The 17,712-nt window shown below is 46.5% G+C and overlaps 1 protein-coding gene across 1 annotated transcript in view; it reads right to left on the reverse strand.

Annotated features, from left to right (window-relative positions):
* LOC148500791 (uncharacterized) overlaps nt 1-17,706 on the reverse strand; it is a 49,858-nt gene extending 32,152 nt beyond the window's left edge. Inside the window, exons 1-7 of the mRNA XM_088451433.1 lie at nt 17,500-17,706; nt 17,127-17,239; nt 15,088-15,279; nt 14,362-14,485; nt 13,698-13,795; nt 11,149-11,260; nt 7,035-7,859 (exon numbers count right to left, since the gene is read on the reverse strand). Of these exons, the coding sequence (XP_088307559.1) occupies nt 7,035-7,859; nt 11,149-11,260; nt 13,698-13,795; nt 14,362-14,485; nt 15,088-15,279; nt 17,127-17,204 (1,429 nt within the window). The 5' untranslated portion in view covers nt 17,205-17,239; nt 17,500-17,706. The remainder of the gene's footprint in view (nt 1-7,034; nt 7,860-11,148; nt 11,261-13,697; nt 13,796-14,361; nt 14,486-15,087; nt 15,280-17,126; nt 17,240-17,499) is intronic.
* Between the last annotated feature and the right edge of the window lie 6 nt (nt 17,707-17,712).

A 17,712-nucleotide genomic window follows, 5' to 3' on the forward strand; every position in this document is an offset into this window, starting at 1 on the left:
AATAATGATGTCTGTGTAAGGCGTTACATATATTACACATACTGCAACTCTCTCCCAACATATCCCATTAAGTCGGTAACTGGAGGGTACAGGTGGTATGCTATATAACAATATAGGTCAGATGTCTGATCTTTGCCAGCTGCAAACATGCAACAAAGACCGAGCTCTTTTTCTGGACCAAGTACTAAACTAAGAAAGCCCCTGTAATATGCAATTAGCACTCATTAAGCCCACATCCTGCATAACATAATTATCATGGTGCTCTTACAATCTGGTATGATTTCTCAGCTTTGTAACTTCCTCCTCCTCCTCTTCTCAGTAGAACCTTTTGTTGTGAATCCCAGTGGAAGAGGATTTGGGTGTGTGTGTCCCCTTTTTTTAATATTTTTCTGTGATTTTACGATCATCCTTTCGGGCAATTTCTCCTCCCCCTCTTGTCCTAAATGTCTAAAAAGTAGAGATGGGCATTTCGGTTCTACTCTGTTCCGGATCTGAAAAATTGCACTTGATTGGCTGACTCTCACATGTTTTGGACAGCCAATTGGATAAATCCGAACTAGCGCTTATTTGGCAAAAAGAACCAAGTAGAACCGAACCACATATCTCTACTAAAAAGTGTTTTCCGTATATGGTTTACATATTTCTTTCAAGTATTTTTATTGAAAGGTTTTCAATAACAAAACAACAAAGTATATGGTTCATATTTACAATTTTTTATTCCCTTTTGTTCTTGAGACTATGTTAGTTTTATATATTTTGTTGTTTCAATTGCTGTTTGGGATGGACCTGTTTCAGTTTTGTTTGTTTTTTTATGTTGTGTTATTTCCTTTGCAAGTGTGTCAGTCTGTCCCCTTGCTTTTATTTTTTTTCTATTTAAAACTATAGAAAAAAAAAAATCTCATGGAACTTAGACCATACTTACTAAGGAATGTCCTGAGGTGCCAACTCCCACCCATCAAAAGCTATGCCATCTGCAGACACATCTATGCCCATTAACCCACACGAATACCAGCACAAATGGCAACGTGTTCACAAAAACGTTGCTCGGCATAACAAACTTTCTACTTCAGGGTCCATAGGGGGTCCACAGGGTTGACCTTGGGGTATAGGTTGGGAACCAAATCCGGGCACCACGCAGTTAAAGCTTTTAGCTCCCAGGATGCACTGGGTCCACTCTCCCTATAACCCCACCCCCAAGCCAGAGGCACCTCAGTTTAAGTTGGTGCCCGGCCGGAGTCGGGTCACCGTTAGCGCAGGGGGAGCTGATTAGCAGCCCCTAAGCTTATTTTATTTTTTTAGGGACAAAGTTTTTTCATGGACTTTGGACTCTTCAGAGCGGCAGCGTCGGACTGTCCATAGGACGTCTAAGCTGCCGCTCCGTCACCCCGCTGGCGCTGAGACGCCAGTACAGATCTGGGGATCTCAGCGGGACCCCAGAGTCTGTACTAGCCGGACTCTGCGGGCGCCCAGGACTGCTGCCGGATCCACGGGGAGCAGGTAAGGTCGCGGATCACCGCTTGCGGTGATCCGCGCATTTCAAATGCAGTCCTGTGCCTCCGGTCTCAGGGGACAGACCGGAGGCGCCGGCAGTGGCGGCGGGCCCCCCATACCCCGTGTGTCCACTAGACCACCAGGGACTTAACGATCGGTGCAGGGAGCCGGCGTCCCGGGGGTTAATAGCCGGCCAGGGGAGGCAGCCTTCCCTGTTACAGCGGCTCCTCCCCTCAGCTCAGCGCGCCTTTCAGTATCCATAGTCTGGCGTCGCTGAGCTGCTTCCTCCGCGGGCCACGCTTCCTCTGAGGTCTCCAGCGGCCATTTTATCTCTGTGGTGCAGCAGAAATCTCTCAGGATGGCAGTGAGTCCAGTCCCCCTGCGTACCTCACCATCAGGTCAGTGTACACAGCGCTGTAGCCTTCCCAGACACTGAATCTGGGCAGTTGAATGCAGTGTAATAGTGCAGTATATTATATGACATGTTTATGTATATATGTATATATCTGCATTGTATGTGACTTATGCTAGTGCTGACTGTACTTTATTCTCTCACCTGTCAGTGTATATCTATCCCTTTTCTTTATCTGCCCTAATACAGCTGTACTTAGGGTGGTTCTGAGACCTCACATTTATATACTTGTTAATATTTGTGTGGTTTGTCACATACTGTTGCGTGCTGCACGTTGCCATATTTTAGATGGAACTGTGTGTTGCATACGCTGAAAATGGGTCCCTGCAGCTAATTTTTGGCATCAGTCAGGACCAGTATAGTGCTGCTTAATATTTCCGCCAAGATTGGTCAGATATGTCTGACCAGGAGATAGAGCGTTATACTGCACCCATTTTTACTATCCTGCAAGTCATGTGCTGCAGGTGTTAGTGCGGAGGATTTGACTCATAAAGGGTTCTGTATGTGGCGTCATCTGGTGCCGGCCTCTTTCACGACCCCCTTGGGCGGTTTGTTTTCTCGGGATCCTCTCAATTGCGGATCGCCGGGCGGGCCCCATTGTTGTACCTCACTTGGGGTTACTTCACCATACTGCCCTTTTCATCTCAGGGTATCTCGCAGCTTCTTGCACTCTTCCCCTGTGACACAGACTACCGCTCCCTGCAGGGGTTTTTCGCAGTATATGAATTCCCCCTGGTGCCACAATAGTCTGTCATTCCCCTTGCAGGGATTACCACAACAGCCACCCTGGGTGGATGTCGTTTTCTACGAAACGCTAATTGGCGTGGTTGACGCCCTGTGGTTACTTCCCAGTTGGCTCTGCCGTGAACTGGGTACTGTTCGGGGCTCTTTCCCTCTTACACGGGGGGAAGCCTATTTCAGGTATTATTATCCCTGCTTTAGGGCTGGTAGCAGGTCCATTCTGGTTAGAGTGAATGTTGACCTGCACCTGTATCATACACCCTCAGTATTGCGTGCCTTCGGGTTACCTGTTGCTGACTAGCGGGTGGATCGCATAGCGGGACTCTGGCTGTTGCCAGATAGGAGGTGTTACAACAGTGTTTGGCCTCCTGTCCCAAATTCCCTGAGGGTCATCACGAGCCCCTCCTGGGGGGGATGGGCGTGTTACTCGTCTGATTACAGACGTTACTACGCCTCCCATTCCTGCGTGGTCGGATTCTTCGGATCCGTAGGTGGTAACTCTGCCTGAAATCAGTATACTTGCTTTCAGGAGTTGTTACCCATCCTACCATGGCTATAGCATGGTTGGTTAATACTATTGCATATTGGGTTGATGCATTTGTAACGTTTTTTCCCCTCCAACACGTCGGGGGTTCAAATGTATTTGGTCGCTCATGTAATATATGCAGTTGTCATAGGTGGACATGCCTATATTGGATACCAGTCTCCTAACTTTCAGAGTTCCGGCTGCGACTGTATCCTCCGTAATACCCTATGGCTGCGCTCTGAGAATGCAGAGGTGCAGATACCATCTTTAGGGTTGATATTGTTTGGTCCTGACCTTGACAAGATTGTAGTAACATTGGCAGGATTACTAACGACAAGTTTACCGCTTTCAGCTATGCACACTACAAGGCCTCAGACTAAGTCTGTTAAGTCTTTTTTGTCCTCTGGGTCAGCCTAAAGGTCTGTTTCTTCGTAGACTGTCGGCATCTACAAGGGCCGACATATCCAGTACCGAGCAGGCCTGGACTGCCAGCCGATCCTGCTTCTGAACCTACGGATATCTCTTCAGTCTGACGGGACAGGCCTACAACTGGGAGATACCGATTTTCTCAGTTCGCCCGGTATTAGTGTCAAGTTGCCGCGGCTACATGGGTAGGAGGGTACGCCCTCTTTACAAGGGCCTTACAGATCCAGAAAGCTATGCAGTTGTTGCGGTAAGCGGAGCTAATTGGGCCATCCCCACTATCTCAGTGAGGGACTGGTTGTTCTGTTTTCTTTCTGGTGCGGTGGCTGAATGGTCCTCTTTGGCCTGTTCTCTGTCTCAATTCCCTGAACCAGTTCCTAAAGCTACCTGGGCTCAGGAGGAAATCCCTATGCTCCATCATACGATGTTTGGAACCTGGGGACTTTAGGGTATCACTGGATATACAGGACGCGTGCCTACGGGTACTTACAGAGACCTTTCCTCAGCATGGGCTGTTTGCTGTATCACAGCAACACTTACAATTTTTCGGGCTCTGCCTGTTGGGACTGTCCTCAGCCCCACAGGGGTTTACCAGCGTTTTGGATTTTCTGACAGTTCTTCTGTTCAGTATATCCCAATGCTCCTGTACCTGGACGGCCTCCTGCTCTTAGCGGGATCACCGGGGTACTTTACGGCCAGGTCAGGATGACTGTGGCTTCTTCAGGGTGCAGACGTTTAATCAACGGGGAAAAAGTCCTCCCTGCATCCCTCTCTGGGTATTCTTCATCTAGGATCCCTGCTGGATTCTCAGAATCTGAGAATTCTTCTGGCGTAAGACGGAATCTCCTCTCTTCCATTAGGAGTACATGGTTGTCTGCGCAGTCGACAGATGTCTTTACACTCTGGGATGCATGGTGGAATGGGCTCAGTTCCATTCCAGGCCTTTCCATAATTGGCTCATCTCCAGATGGAATGAGTTTTTTCTGTCGGATAACTGTTCAAACGATGATGCTCTCTCCGGAGGCAAGTCGGTCCCTGTCCGGGTGGCTATGGCCATCTCGTCCAGGGTTTTCTTTGCTAGGGACAGTGTCTGGACCGAATCCTTTTCAGTGCAGTTGGACATCTGTCGATTCCACCCTGTCAATTAACTTACTCTGGCATAACTCTTGTTTCCCGGTGAACCTGAAAAGGTTCAGTCCGACAGGGTCAGGACAGTGGCTTCCTTTTTAGCAACACTGTTCGTTGGGTGGCAATGACAGGTATGTCACATATTCGGACATAGTCCGAGGGTCTCCTCCCAACCATCTCTGCAGCGTTCATTTCAGGAGCTCTCCATTGGGAAGCGGGAGTCCTCAGCCGTCACGACGTGCATCCCGGGGACTAGTCTCTTCCCCAAGAGAGGTTTCATCTCCTGGTGAGCAGGGGGGGCCCCCCTGAGGTGACCCTCATGGCCTTCTGACTCTATCACACTATGGTGTTACAGTTCAGCTCTGGGGATTCTGAAGCAAACTTCAGCGACTCTTTGTCGGTGAAGTGGTCCTTCCACTTTGTGTACCTGTGTTCTCCGGTTTCCCTTCTTCCTCGAGGTCTTTGGAAGTGTTTTCAATCGAGACGGAGATGCTTTCCTGCTGGTGGCTCCTGATTGCCCCAGATGTCAGGGGTACTTGGATCTTCGGAGTCTCTACATCGATACTCCATCCCTGATGCTTCACTGCCCGGACCTGTTGTCTCAGGGTCCTTGGTTTTGCCTTGGACCTGGGTCGTTTGTCTTTGACTGTGTCCTTACAGTGGTCTTACGGCTTCCCTGGCTTTGTCATCGTTGGAATGATTAGAGCACATGGATCAGCTTTTGCTGGGACCTACCACAAACTGTGGCAGCCATAAATCTTATGGTATTGTACCTGTCGATACGATCCTCCGGTGTCCAGGATCTCCAGATATTCTGGCATTCCTTCCGGCTGGCTTGGGTTTCACACTTGGCCTGGTCTTCCTGACAGTGCGGATCTCTACACTGTCAGTATGGTTAAGATATGGAATTGCTTCACTCTGGTATCCAGTTCATCCTTTGGAGTGTTTTCTTGATTATGCCTCCATTTGTCCTCCCTAGGGACTCCTTGGGAGTAAGTAGTGGTTCTTCGTTACCTCCGGGGACAGTCAATGGAACCGCTGGTTGTGATAGCCATTACATGGTCTATTGCTTAGGCTCTCTCTTTCTCTCAGGGTGTTTATATCAACCAGGAGAGTGTCTGAATTGGGAGCGTTCTCATGTGGCTCCCTCTTCTGGAGGGCATCATGTCAGGGTGGGAGTTGCTCTCGCCCTGTGTTTCTTCTTAGTGGTTTTCAGGTTCCATATTATTCTGGAACTTATGGTACGGCCATTCTGTCCCCAGTCCTCTCGGCTGGTGTGGCCTCATTGACTGTGGTCTGGCCTCTTTGGATTTATGTGATCCGTTCAGGTTCCTTACGGAAATCGGACTCCTTATTGGTGGTCTGAGATTTCTGGTTTTCACAGGAAAGGATGGCCGGCCTATAACCAAATGTTGACTTGGATGGCCTCGTAGGTCTTCCTCAGGGGCCTACCCATGGGTAGGCCTTCCTGTTGTTGATGCTTGTTTTTTCTCGGGCCATGTGACCCTCGTGTGCGGCTCGCTGTGGCGCCTCGGCTGTTTTGCCTTACTAGGTGGCCACGTGGTCTTCTGTCCACACCTTTTTAAGGTTCTAGGCATTGGTTTCCTTTGCCTCTCAGGATGCTTCCTTTTTGGCGACGGATTCTCCTCTCAGCACAGGAGCGTCCCCACCCTTGGTTGAACTGCTTTGGGACATCCCCAAGGTCAACCCTGTGGACCCCTATGGACCCTGAAGTAGAAAACAAGAGATATGGTAAGAACTTACCTTTGTTATCTCTGTTTCTACGAAGTCCATAGGGTCCACAGGGCGCCCGCCCTGACGCACCTGGCTTCATATGGGCTGTGTGGCTGGTCACCGGTTTTCCGTCTCCCATTTCGGTGAGTATGGTTATTGAGTGTTCCAGTTTTCTCTCTCTTTTTCTCTCCTCCTCCGGCCTTTGGCTACTTACAAACTGAGGTGCCTCTGGCTTGGGGGTGGGGTTATAGGGAGAGTGGACCCAGTGCATCCTGGGAGCTAAAAGCTTTAACTGCGTGGTGCCCGGATTTGGTTCCCAACCTATACCCCAAGGTCAACCCTGTGGACCCTATGGACTTCGTAGAAACAGAGATAACAAAGGTAAGTTCTTACCATATCTCTTGTTTTTGTTTGGTGCTTTCCAAATATCCACCTGTGTGACAGTAATTTGGAGACTACAGACTAATCAAAGGAACCATTTTACATCTTCAGTTACAGCATGACCAAACATGGTGTATTATATGTTAGGACCCAATATCTAAAATACTTCCAGCGATTCCGTTCAAGGTCTATCAGCTCATTGGAATGGTTTGTCACTGGTGTGAGCTCTCTGATGTTTAACAAGATCTGTTTTCTGTGTAAAACATTTCCCACATTCAGAGCATATAAACGGCCTCTCACCGGTGTGAGCTCTCTGATGTTTAACAAGCTCGGATTTCTGTGTAAAACATTTCCCGCAAAAAGAACACAGAAATGGTTTTTCTCTTGTGTGAGTTCTTCGGTGTATAATAAGATGCGATGGGTACGTAAAACATTTCCCACACTCGAAGCATGGAAACAGATTCTCACCCGTGTGAATTCGCTGATGCGCAGACAGTTCTGATTTCTGTGCAAAACATTTCCCACACTCAGAGCATGAAAATGGCTTCTGAACCATGTGAGTTCTCTGATGTCTGACAAGGCCCGATTTAATTACAAAGCATTTCCCGCACTCGGAGCAAGAAAATGGCCTCTGGCCCGTGTGATTTCTCTGATGTCGGACAAGGCCTGATTTCTGTACAAAACATTTCCCGCAGTCGAAGCATAAAAATGGCTTCTCCCCCGTGTGACTTCTCCGATGTCTGACCAAGAGAGAATAATGTCTAAAGCATTTACCACACTCAGGACAGGGAAATAGGTTATCCCCTGTATGAGCTGTACCCTGTGTAACATTATTAAAGTTATCTGGAGAACATTCCCCATGATTAGAGGAGTCAGATGATCTATGTGCACTGTGATGTGCTGGATATACAGTTAGGGTAAGTGGATTTTCTTCTGGAGATTGTCCTGTGATGTCATCTTCTATTATAGAACCTGGATATAAAAGGAGATGTTCCTCCGAGGTATTCCTACCTTTGTGTCCATCTGCAGGAAAGAAAGAAAATGTAATGAAATAGACCTTCTTATACTGGGGTAGGATCTTGGGGGGGGAGGGATGTATGAAAAGGCGAAGCAGCATCACCGCATGTTATGTGCACTGATACCGCTTCTCCCCGATGTATGATCGGGGGGTTGCGCGGTAAATGACATTATCAGCACTGCTATCTACAAGCGCTGATCAGCAGGGCATGTACTGTATGAACGGTCAGTTCGCCTGACCGTTTCATCCGCTGTTAACAGCTACAACCTAGCACTGCCCTATTCCCACAGCAGGTGTACTTGCTGTTGGCTCCAGTGCTGCGCACGGGGATCTCGCGCATGCTCAGTGGAGTCGACCGTGACTGAGACACAGCGCATCAGCACTAGGCTGATGCGCTATGGCCTCAGACAGGGATCACCGGAGGAGAGGTTAACACTCCCTCGCTCCGGCCGATGAGATATTCATACATCTCATCGTTACTGCTTCCTGCTGAGACCGTGGTAAAGAGGCGAAGCAGGAAGCGAAATAGCGGCACGTTAGGTGTTGCTATAATACATCTCCCCCATAATGCCCTAAGCTGTCCATATGGTGAGTCTGTGATGTACAGTTGTTACATATGCAAAGTACAAAACACTTTATTACCACTATAAATGCAGAATATAGTAAATATGACTTTTTGTTGCATAGACAACACATTGCCTTAAAAGTGAACACAACTTTATTACTAAGAACACTGCACACAAAGTGTCACCCACATTGCAAACTGACATTGGATAACTCCGGCCAATTTACAGACCTTATCGTGTAACAATTTTGATTGGTACACCAGCCAGCGTCATAGGACAGGAAGCCCCACTAACCAGTAACATTGTAGCACCAAAGTACCCAACTACAGATGCTCTCGTGAGAGTTTTTCAAGTTCTTTACTTTGACTCATTTTTATTGTGTTTTCCAATGGTGTATGCAATAGTGTGCGAGTTCAGTTGTGTTGTGCCCAAATTCTATAGATGACCCTGTAAGCAGCATGTTTGCAGAAGCCTGCACAGATCAGTGTGATCCGTGCGGTGCTGTTCTGTGTGTACATGTACAGAAAGATACAAATCTTGAAAAATATTTGCATGGGGTCTGTCCTCCTCCTCCCCTCCCAAAAGCATAACCAGCACCAGGCTCTGAGTCGGTCTTGGTCCTAAAAATAAGGAGAATCATTTGCGTAGTGGTGCCCCTGTATTTTAAGAATCAGTACCGGGCTCAACTAGCACGGGGTAATGTCACAGACAGGGGACACACTTGACGGGGTCACCCGAGCCATAGCATTAACCACTCCCCTTCCCCCAACTAGTCAGTCCATGCCGGGGATTCCTCGGGAAGTGGGGATACCACCAATAAATGGACCCTCCAATGTCTACTCCAGGTGTGGGATGAAGCCCAGGGCTATCCCACGCACCCCTGGGCAATGGGTGTGGGGTTGATGAATATCAATATTAGATATAAAGTAATATTGTCACGGGATCAACAAAATGAGACTGAAGCCCCTGTACTGGGATGTACAGAGGTGTCCTCATACACCTAGCCTCAAAACGCCATACGAAGTGAGACACTCAACGCAACTGAGACGCACTAAGAGGGATTTGCGTACCTCCTTTTTCTTTAAATTTTGCATCTTACTCGCATACAAGACACAGCTAAATACCACTCACAGTGTACTAGAGATGCTGCTCTGCAACTTTAACCACACAGGAATTAGTTTTAAACACGCAGATGAAGCACAACGGAACTTGATGTTAGAAAAAGCTGCGGCCGCTGCGTCGTAGCACTTCTTACACAGATGCACAAGTGTCGCCAATCAAATTGATTAGTGCAATCTTGCACTGTCGTTTTGTCGCGTAAAGTTCTTTTATTTTGACGTGCTGCAGAGTCGCCTGAGACCTGGTGACCCAAGAGGGGCGGTTTGCCACGACTAAAGCCACAGTGTACGAGGACACATCTGTATGAGATACACCAGTGTATGGAGAAGGAATACACCAAAGAGTGTGGGGAGGAGACATGTCAGACCTCTGGGCTGGTAACACAGTGATGATGGGAGGGGGAGAGCAGGGGGTATATTTACTAAAATGCAGGATTTTAGAAGTGGAGATGTTGCCCATAGCTACCAATCAGATGCTAGCTATTATCTTCTAGAAGGTGCTAGCTAAATGTTTGGTTGCAATGGGCAACATCTCCACTTCTAAAAACCCGCAGGAGGGACTTATAGTTCCTGATGTATGAGATACACCAGAGAGTGTGGGGACGAGACTGGTTAGATCTCTGGGCTGATAACACACAGTGACATGATGTGAGGGGGAGAGCAGGAGTATAATAGGGGCTGATGGTTCCTGACTCTCCGACTGGGCAGATACTTCCCTTATTAGTCTGTAGTGACAGGAGGGTGTAGGATAAGAGATTGCTGTAGTGACAGAGGAGGGTGTAGGATAAGAGATTGCTGTAGTGACAGAGGAGGGTGTAGGATAAGAGATTACTGTAGTGAAAGAGGAGGGTGTAGGATAAGAGATTACTGTAGTGACAGAGGAGGGTGTAGGATAAGAGAGTGCTGTAGTGACAGAGGAGGGTGTAGGATAAGAGATTGCTGTAGTGACAGAGGAGGGTGTAGGATAAGAGATTACTGTAATGAAAGAGGAGGGTGTAGGATAAGAGATTACTGTAGTGACAGAGGAGGGTGTAGGATAAGAGAGTGCTGTAGTGACAGAGGAGGGTGTAGGATAAGAGATTGCTGTAGTGACAGAGGAGGGTGTGGGATAAGAGATTGCTGTAGTGACAGAGGAGGGTGTAGGATAAGAGATGGCTGTAGTGACAGAGGAGGGTGTAGGATAAGAGATTGCTGTAGTGACAGAGGAGGGTGTAGGATAAGAGATTGCTGTAGTGACAGAGGAGGGTGTAGGATAAGAGATTGCTGTAGTGACAGAGGAGGGTGTAGGATAAGAGATGGCTGTAGTGACAGAGGAGGGTGTAGGATAAGAGATGGCTGTAGTGACAGAGGAGGGTGTAGGATAAGAGATTGCTGTAGTGACAGAGGAGGGTGTAGGATAAGAGATTGCTGTAGTGACAGAGGAGGGTGTAGGATAAGAGATTGCTGTAGTGACAGAGGAGGGTGTAGGATAAGAGAGTGCTGTAGTGACAGAGGAGGGTGTAGGATAAGAGATTGCTGTAGTGACAGAGGAGGGTGTAGGATAAGAGATTGTTGTAGTGACAGAACAAGGAGAATATGTGACTGTTCTGTACTTAGTGATTATTACTCACCTGTGCTGATAGCTGTAGGGATTTCCTCCTCCTTACACTGCTGATCACCCATCACATACGTCTCCTCTTCTCCCTCTATATCTTCTATTGTATCATCATTCAGATGTTCACCCTAAATAATCCACAACACATGAATATTGTCCGATTTATTAGAATCAGATTAAACCCTCAATGACCGAAGTATATAGGACCAGACAGTGTTTCATGTTTTCTATGTCAGTTATAATAAACTTTATTGTGTAACTACTTCTGCTCGTCATAGCGATTTGGTCATTGAGGCACTGGGACAAATGAGGCTCTTTTATTAGAAAAGATGAATATAATGTGCATTGTACAGGGGGAGGAGGGAGACTTGGCAACAACAAACAGGTTTCCATGGTTTTTACTTTAATATAGACAGTATGTATAAATACTCAGGTTATTTATTGCACATTATTAAGCTCAGTAATACACAGCCTTCATTTACAGAAATGCCAGATGCAACATTTACTTGCTTAATATCTCTCTATATAACTTTACCTTAATATCAATCTGCCCCCACCCTTAAGGGCCCACAAAATAATGAAATAACACATTTGACAAGGTTTGGTGTGATGAACTGAGATTACACAGAAGAATATCCGCACAAGTAGTCTAAAGATCACATAGTGATCATCATTAGTCTATAAGGCGTTAGATGCCATAGTCAGCATGACAAGCCACAATGCAGATTAAACATAGTAACAAGTATATGCAAGGAAACTAAACACATGAGACAGAATACAAAGAAGGCCCTACCTGTTACAGCTTATAGTCTAGTGGTAGAGTAGACAAAATTAGAGCTAATTGTATAAGAATGGATGAACAGCGATAGGGAGTAGTCTCAAGGGGTTTTGAGGAACTGCCTGAAATATTTGAGGTTGGGAGAGTCTGGTCAGCCATAATAAGGAAAGTGGGGACCTGCTCGAGAGAAGTCTTGCAGGCTGGAGAGGTGGTTATCAAAGGGGAGGACAGGACCAGGTCAGAGGCTGATAGGAGAAAGGTAAGGTTATAGTGTATATCATGACGCAAGTTCTGGAGGTAATGTGGAGCCAGTAACAGGATTTAGAGATTGCTCTGCAGATGAAGAGAGGCGGGATAAAAAGATCAATCTTTCTATTGCAGTTATGATGGACTGTAAAGGATACATACAGATGAGGGGGAAGAGGTTGCAGTAGTCAAAACAGGAAATAATGAGAGAATGAACAAGGGTTTGGGAATGTCCTGAGTCAGGAAGAGGCAAATTTTGTCAAATTATGAAAGAGTGAAAAGGACTGTGTGAGGGACTGGATTTGTGGGGTGATGCTGAGGGCAGAGGTGATAATGACACCAAGGCAGTAAGCTTGGATTACAGGGAAGAGCATGATATTTTTGACAAACAGGCAGTGGGGGAGTATAGGAGGAGCACAATAAGCACCATTTTGAACATAGTGAGTACGAGGCAGACAATCTAATGGAGATGTCAATGAGGCAGAGATGGGACAATTAGATGGAAATGGCAGTGAGGCAGAGATGGGACAATCAGATGGAGACGGCAGTGAGGCAGAGATGGGACAATCAGACGGAGATGGCAGTGAGGCAGAGATGGGACAATCAGATGGAGATGACAGACATGGGACAATCAGATGGAGATGAGAGTGAGGAAGAGATGGGACAATCAGATAGAGATGAGAGTGAGGCAGAGATGGGACAATCAGATGGAGATGAGAGTGAGGCAGAGATGGGACAATCAAATGGAGATGAGAGTGAGGAAGAGATGGGACAATCAGATGGAGATGAGAGTGAGGCAGAGATGGGACAATCAGATGGAGATGAGAGTGAGGCAGAGATGGGACAAATCAGATGGAGATGGCAGTGATGCAGAGATGGGACAATCAGATGGAGATGGCAGTGAGGCAGAGATGGGACAATCAGATGGAAATGGCAGTGAGGCAGTTGGACACAGATAAGAGAGGAGGAGATAAGTCAGGGGAGGTAGAGTTGAGTGTTATCTGCATAGAGGTTGTAGTGGAGGCCATAGGAGCGTATGAGATTACTAATTAAATATGTAAAAAGGAGAAGAGCAGAGGGGCGAGAACAGATCAATGAGGGACCCCAAGAGATAAGAGGAAGAAGAGGGAGCACGAGTCAGAAGTAGAGACACTGAAGGACTGTGAAAAGACATAGGTGAACCAGAAGAGGACAGTGCTATGAAGGCCAATGGTTTAAAGGGGGTCTATAAGAAGAGGGTGTTTGACTGTGATGAAAGTGGCAGAAAGGCCAAAGGATATGAGCGGGGAGAAGTGATCTTTTGTCGTAGCCAAAAGGAGATCATCAGTCACTTTGTTGAGTGCAGTATTTGTGGAGTTTAGAGGACGGGAACTTGGTTGCTAAAGGCTGAGAAGGGAATCGCTAAAGAGAAATGGGGTCATGTGCTGGTAGAAAAGCTGTACAAGCAATTTGGTAGAGAAGGGGAGCAGATAGATGGTACAGTAGCTGAAGAGCGGTACATCTGAATCTTGGTATATGGTGAGACCCTCAGTTCCATCTACCTGATTCCACTGTGGGATACTGTGTTTTTCCTCTGTATGGTCCTGCGAACAAAGAGGACGGGGACATCTCCCTGGAGTATTTCTGTTACTAAATACATCTGTAGGAAACACAGTGACTGTTACATTGTATATATGTTTATTTACACATAAGGCTATTAACCAAACTACACTAACATACATCTCTTCACTTATCTCTAAATATCTCCCAAGTCGACCTCCTCGCTCATCCACACTAAGACTTTCCTCTAGACTCTAAACCTTCCAGCGTTCCCTGGAATCTCACCTCTTCAGGCAGCTTATCAGATCCCAGAATCACCGACATAACCTCCTTAAGCTATCATTCCTGTGTGACTGGATCATACAATCCACCAAGAACTACTGCAATCTGGCTGGACCAATATGCAATATGTAGCACTTATCCTTGTGCATCAGAGCCTATTTCTCCAATAGATTGTAAGCTTGTGAGCAGGGCCCTTCTTTGCCTGGCTGTTATTACCCAGACTTGTTTTATTATTGTTTTGTTCCCAATTGTAAAGAGCAACAGAATATACTGGCGCTACATAAGTAACTTATAATAATAATAAATGTGATTATCAGATGATGTGTATGTAGGTGGCCCCTATAGCTGCTCTCTCCATTACAATAAATGGCTGTCTCCTCTTACCTTGAGATGTGAGGAGCTGGCGATTCTCCATCATCACGTCCTTGTACAGACCCCTGTGTCCTTCTATATACTCCCACTCCTCCATGGAGAAATAGACAGTGACGTCCTCAAACCTTAAAGGAACCTGACACACACAATGATACACACACCAGACACATCCCCTGGTGTTACTGTATAATGTCCCATTCCCAGCAGTCACCTCTTCAGTCATCACCCAGACACATCCCCTGGTGTTACTGTATAATGTCCCATTCCCAGCAGTCACCTCTCCAGTCATCACCCAGACACATCCCCTGTGTTACTGTATAATGTCCCATTCCCAGCAGTCACCTCTCCAGTCATCACCCAGACACATCCCCTGGTGTTACTGTATAATGTCCCATTCCCAGCAGTCACCTCTCCAGTCATCACCCAGACACATCGCCTGGTGTTACTGTATAATGTCCCATTCCCAGCAGTCACCTCCCCAGTCATCGCCCAGACACATCGCCTGGTGTTACTGTATAATGTCCCATTCCCAGCAGTCACCTCCCCAGTCATCACCCAGACACATCGCCTGGTGTTACTGTATAATGTCCCATTCCCAGCAGTCACCTCCCCAGTCATCACCCAGACACATCCCCTGGTGTTACTGTATAATGTCCCATTCCCAGCAGTCACCTCTCCAGTCATCGCCCAGACACATCCCCTGGTGTTACTGTATAATGTCCCATTCCCAGCAGTCACCTCTCCAGTCAGCAGCTGAATGATCTTGTTGGTGAGTTCCAGGATCTTCTGGTCATTCTGTCTCTCATGTATCAGTGAGTGAGGTGGAGGCACCATTATGGGGCTCTGGGTCCTGCTCAGTCCTCCTGACACACAGAGACGGCTGTTGGGTGTCTCACACTCTACAGATGTCTTTTTCATTACTGTATGATCCTGTGTATTGAAGGAAAATAAAAGCACAAAAAGTAAATGCCTTTCATCGGTTCATAGATCCACCACTTAAGGCTTATATACCAAAATAAACATATACTCTCATGCATTAGTACTTCCAAAAAGTAAAAATGAGTACTACATAAAGCATAAATCACAAGTAAGGGGCTGCTCCACAATCTTCTTGGTTCATAATCCTGGCCTAAACCCTGAGCTATGTGATGCTATGAACTGGGAGGAGTGGAGAATGGGAACAGTTGCATGAACCAATAATAAGAAACACTTTTTCTCATTGGTCCTGCTACTCAGACCCTCTTCGGCTGCCATATAAAAGTGCTGAACAGAGAAACTCCAATGGCCATGTGAAAGCAAAGTTCTACCAAGCTCAGAACCAGCGAGGGGGACCGATGATTTATGGTTTGTATCATTTAATACATCTTGCGTGCAATCTTTCTTGAATATAATTGTCCTTGAAGTATATGGATTGGTTAATTTACTGGGAATAACTGTGCAAGTAAGTTTAAAGGTATAGCATTAGTTAGAATTATTAAGGTATTAAATAATCAAAATAGAATATTTGCTACAAGAGTATGCTATTAATACTGGAAACAAAGCACCCCCCTTCCCCAGACTTTCATTCCTTTCAACTGTCATGTAGCTAATAGGTCTGACTTACTGCATCACTGCTTCAATGTGATTATTACATCGCCATTACTAAACTGTCATTAATTAATTTACTGGTCTCTAAAATCACACAAAATACAAAGTTAACAGACTAAAAGTAATAGAGATAATAGTGAGGTCATTGTGATATTCACAGACTCCCTCACCTCCCCAGTCAGGTCCCTGTGTTAGTAATAGAGATAAGAGTGATGTCACTGTGACACTCCAAGACTCCCTCACCTCCCCAGTCAGGTCCCTGTGTTAGTAATAGAGATAATAGTGATGTCACTGTGACACTCCAAGACTCCCTCACCTCCCCAGTCAGGTCCCTGTGTTAGTAATATAGATAATAGTGATGTCACTGTGACACTCCAAGACTCCCTCACCTCCCCAGTCAGGTCCCTGTATTAGTAATAGAGATAATAGTGATGTCACTGTGACACTCTCAGACTCTCTCACCTCCCCAGTCACCTCCCTGTTAGTAATAGAGATAATAGTGATGTCACTAAGACACTCCAGAATCCCTCACCTCCCCAGTCACCTCCTTGTGTTAGTAATAGAGATACGAGTGATGTCACTGTGACAATCCCAGACTCCTACACCTCCCCAGTCAGGTCCTTGTGTTAGTAATAGAGATAATAGTGATGTCACTGTGACACTCCCAGACTCCCTTGCCTGCCCAGTCAGGTCCCTGTGTTAGTAATAGAGATAGTAGTGATGTCACTGTGACACTCCCAGACTCCCCTCACCTCCCCAGTCAGGTCCTTGTGTTAGTAATAGAGATAATAGTGATGTCACTGTGACACTCCCAGACTCCCTCACCTCCCCAGTCAGGTCCCTGTGTTAGTAATAGAGATAATAGTGATGTCACTGTGACACTCCCAGACTCCCTCACCTCCCCAGTCACGTCCCTGTGTTAGTAATAGAGATAAGAGTGATGTCACTGTGACACTCCCAGACTCCCTCACCTCTCCAGTCAGGTCCCTGTGTTAGTAATAGAGATAATAGTGATGTCACTATGACACTCCCAGACTCCCTCACCTCCCCAGTCAGGTCCCTGTGTTAGTAATAGAGATAAGAGTGATGTCACTGTGACACTCCCAGACTCCCTCACCTCCCCAGTCAGGTCCCTGTGTTAGTAATAGAGATAAGAGTGATGTCACTGTGACACTCCCAGACTCCCTCACCTCCCCAGTCAGCAGGTAGATGATCTCCAGGGTGAGCCTTAATATCTCCTCAGTCATGTGATTTTTGTCCTCGCCCATCCTCCTTTAGACAGAAGATATAAATACAGATCTGCCTACAGACGGGATAAATATAGAGAACAAATTAGATAAAGACATTTATACAAAACTATAAGAGGAACATTTTGTTCGAGCTATATGGGGGCATTATGTGTTGATAGAATTAGTCAGTGGATGTTCTGGACAAGGCAAATTATGGTAATTTGTGTATAATGTGCACAGGATTTACAGTGTTGTCGTCTCACTTGTTACAAAATGACATATTTAACAAAACACAGGACTATGAAACATCCAGTTTTATCACGGTGTGTCATACCATGCATCTACACCATTTCCCAGTGTACTAATCTCCACCTTCCCAATGCACTACTGTCTTGTTTTTTCCTGTCACTGTAAGCTCCAACTGTGCACCAGTTGTAGGGGAATAGTGTCTGCCACCACCAGGCAACCTCATCAGCACCAGGAACTGCTTCCTCTCCTGGGCAGTGTGTGTGCAGCCTGCAGCAGCTCCCCTCTTCTGCAGGGAGCG

This window comes from Taudactylus pleione, unplaced genomic scaffold (assembly GCF_031769625.1).
Source record: "Taudactylus pleione unplaced genomic scaffold, aTauple2 ptg000547l, whole genome shotgun sequence".
NCBI lineage: Eukaryota > Metazoa > Chordata > Amphibia > Anura > Myobatrachidae > Taudactylus > Taudactylus pleione.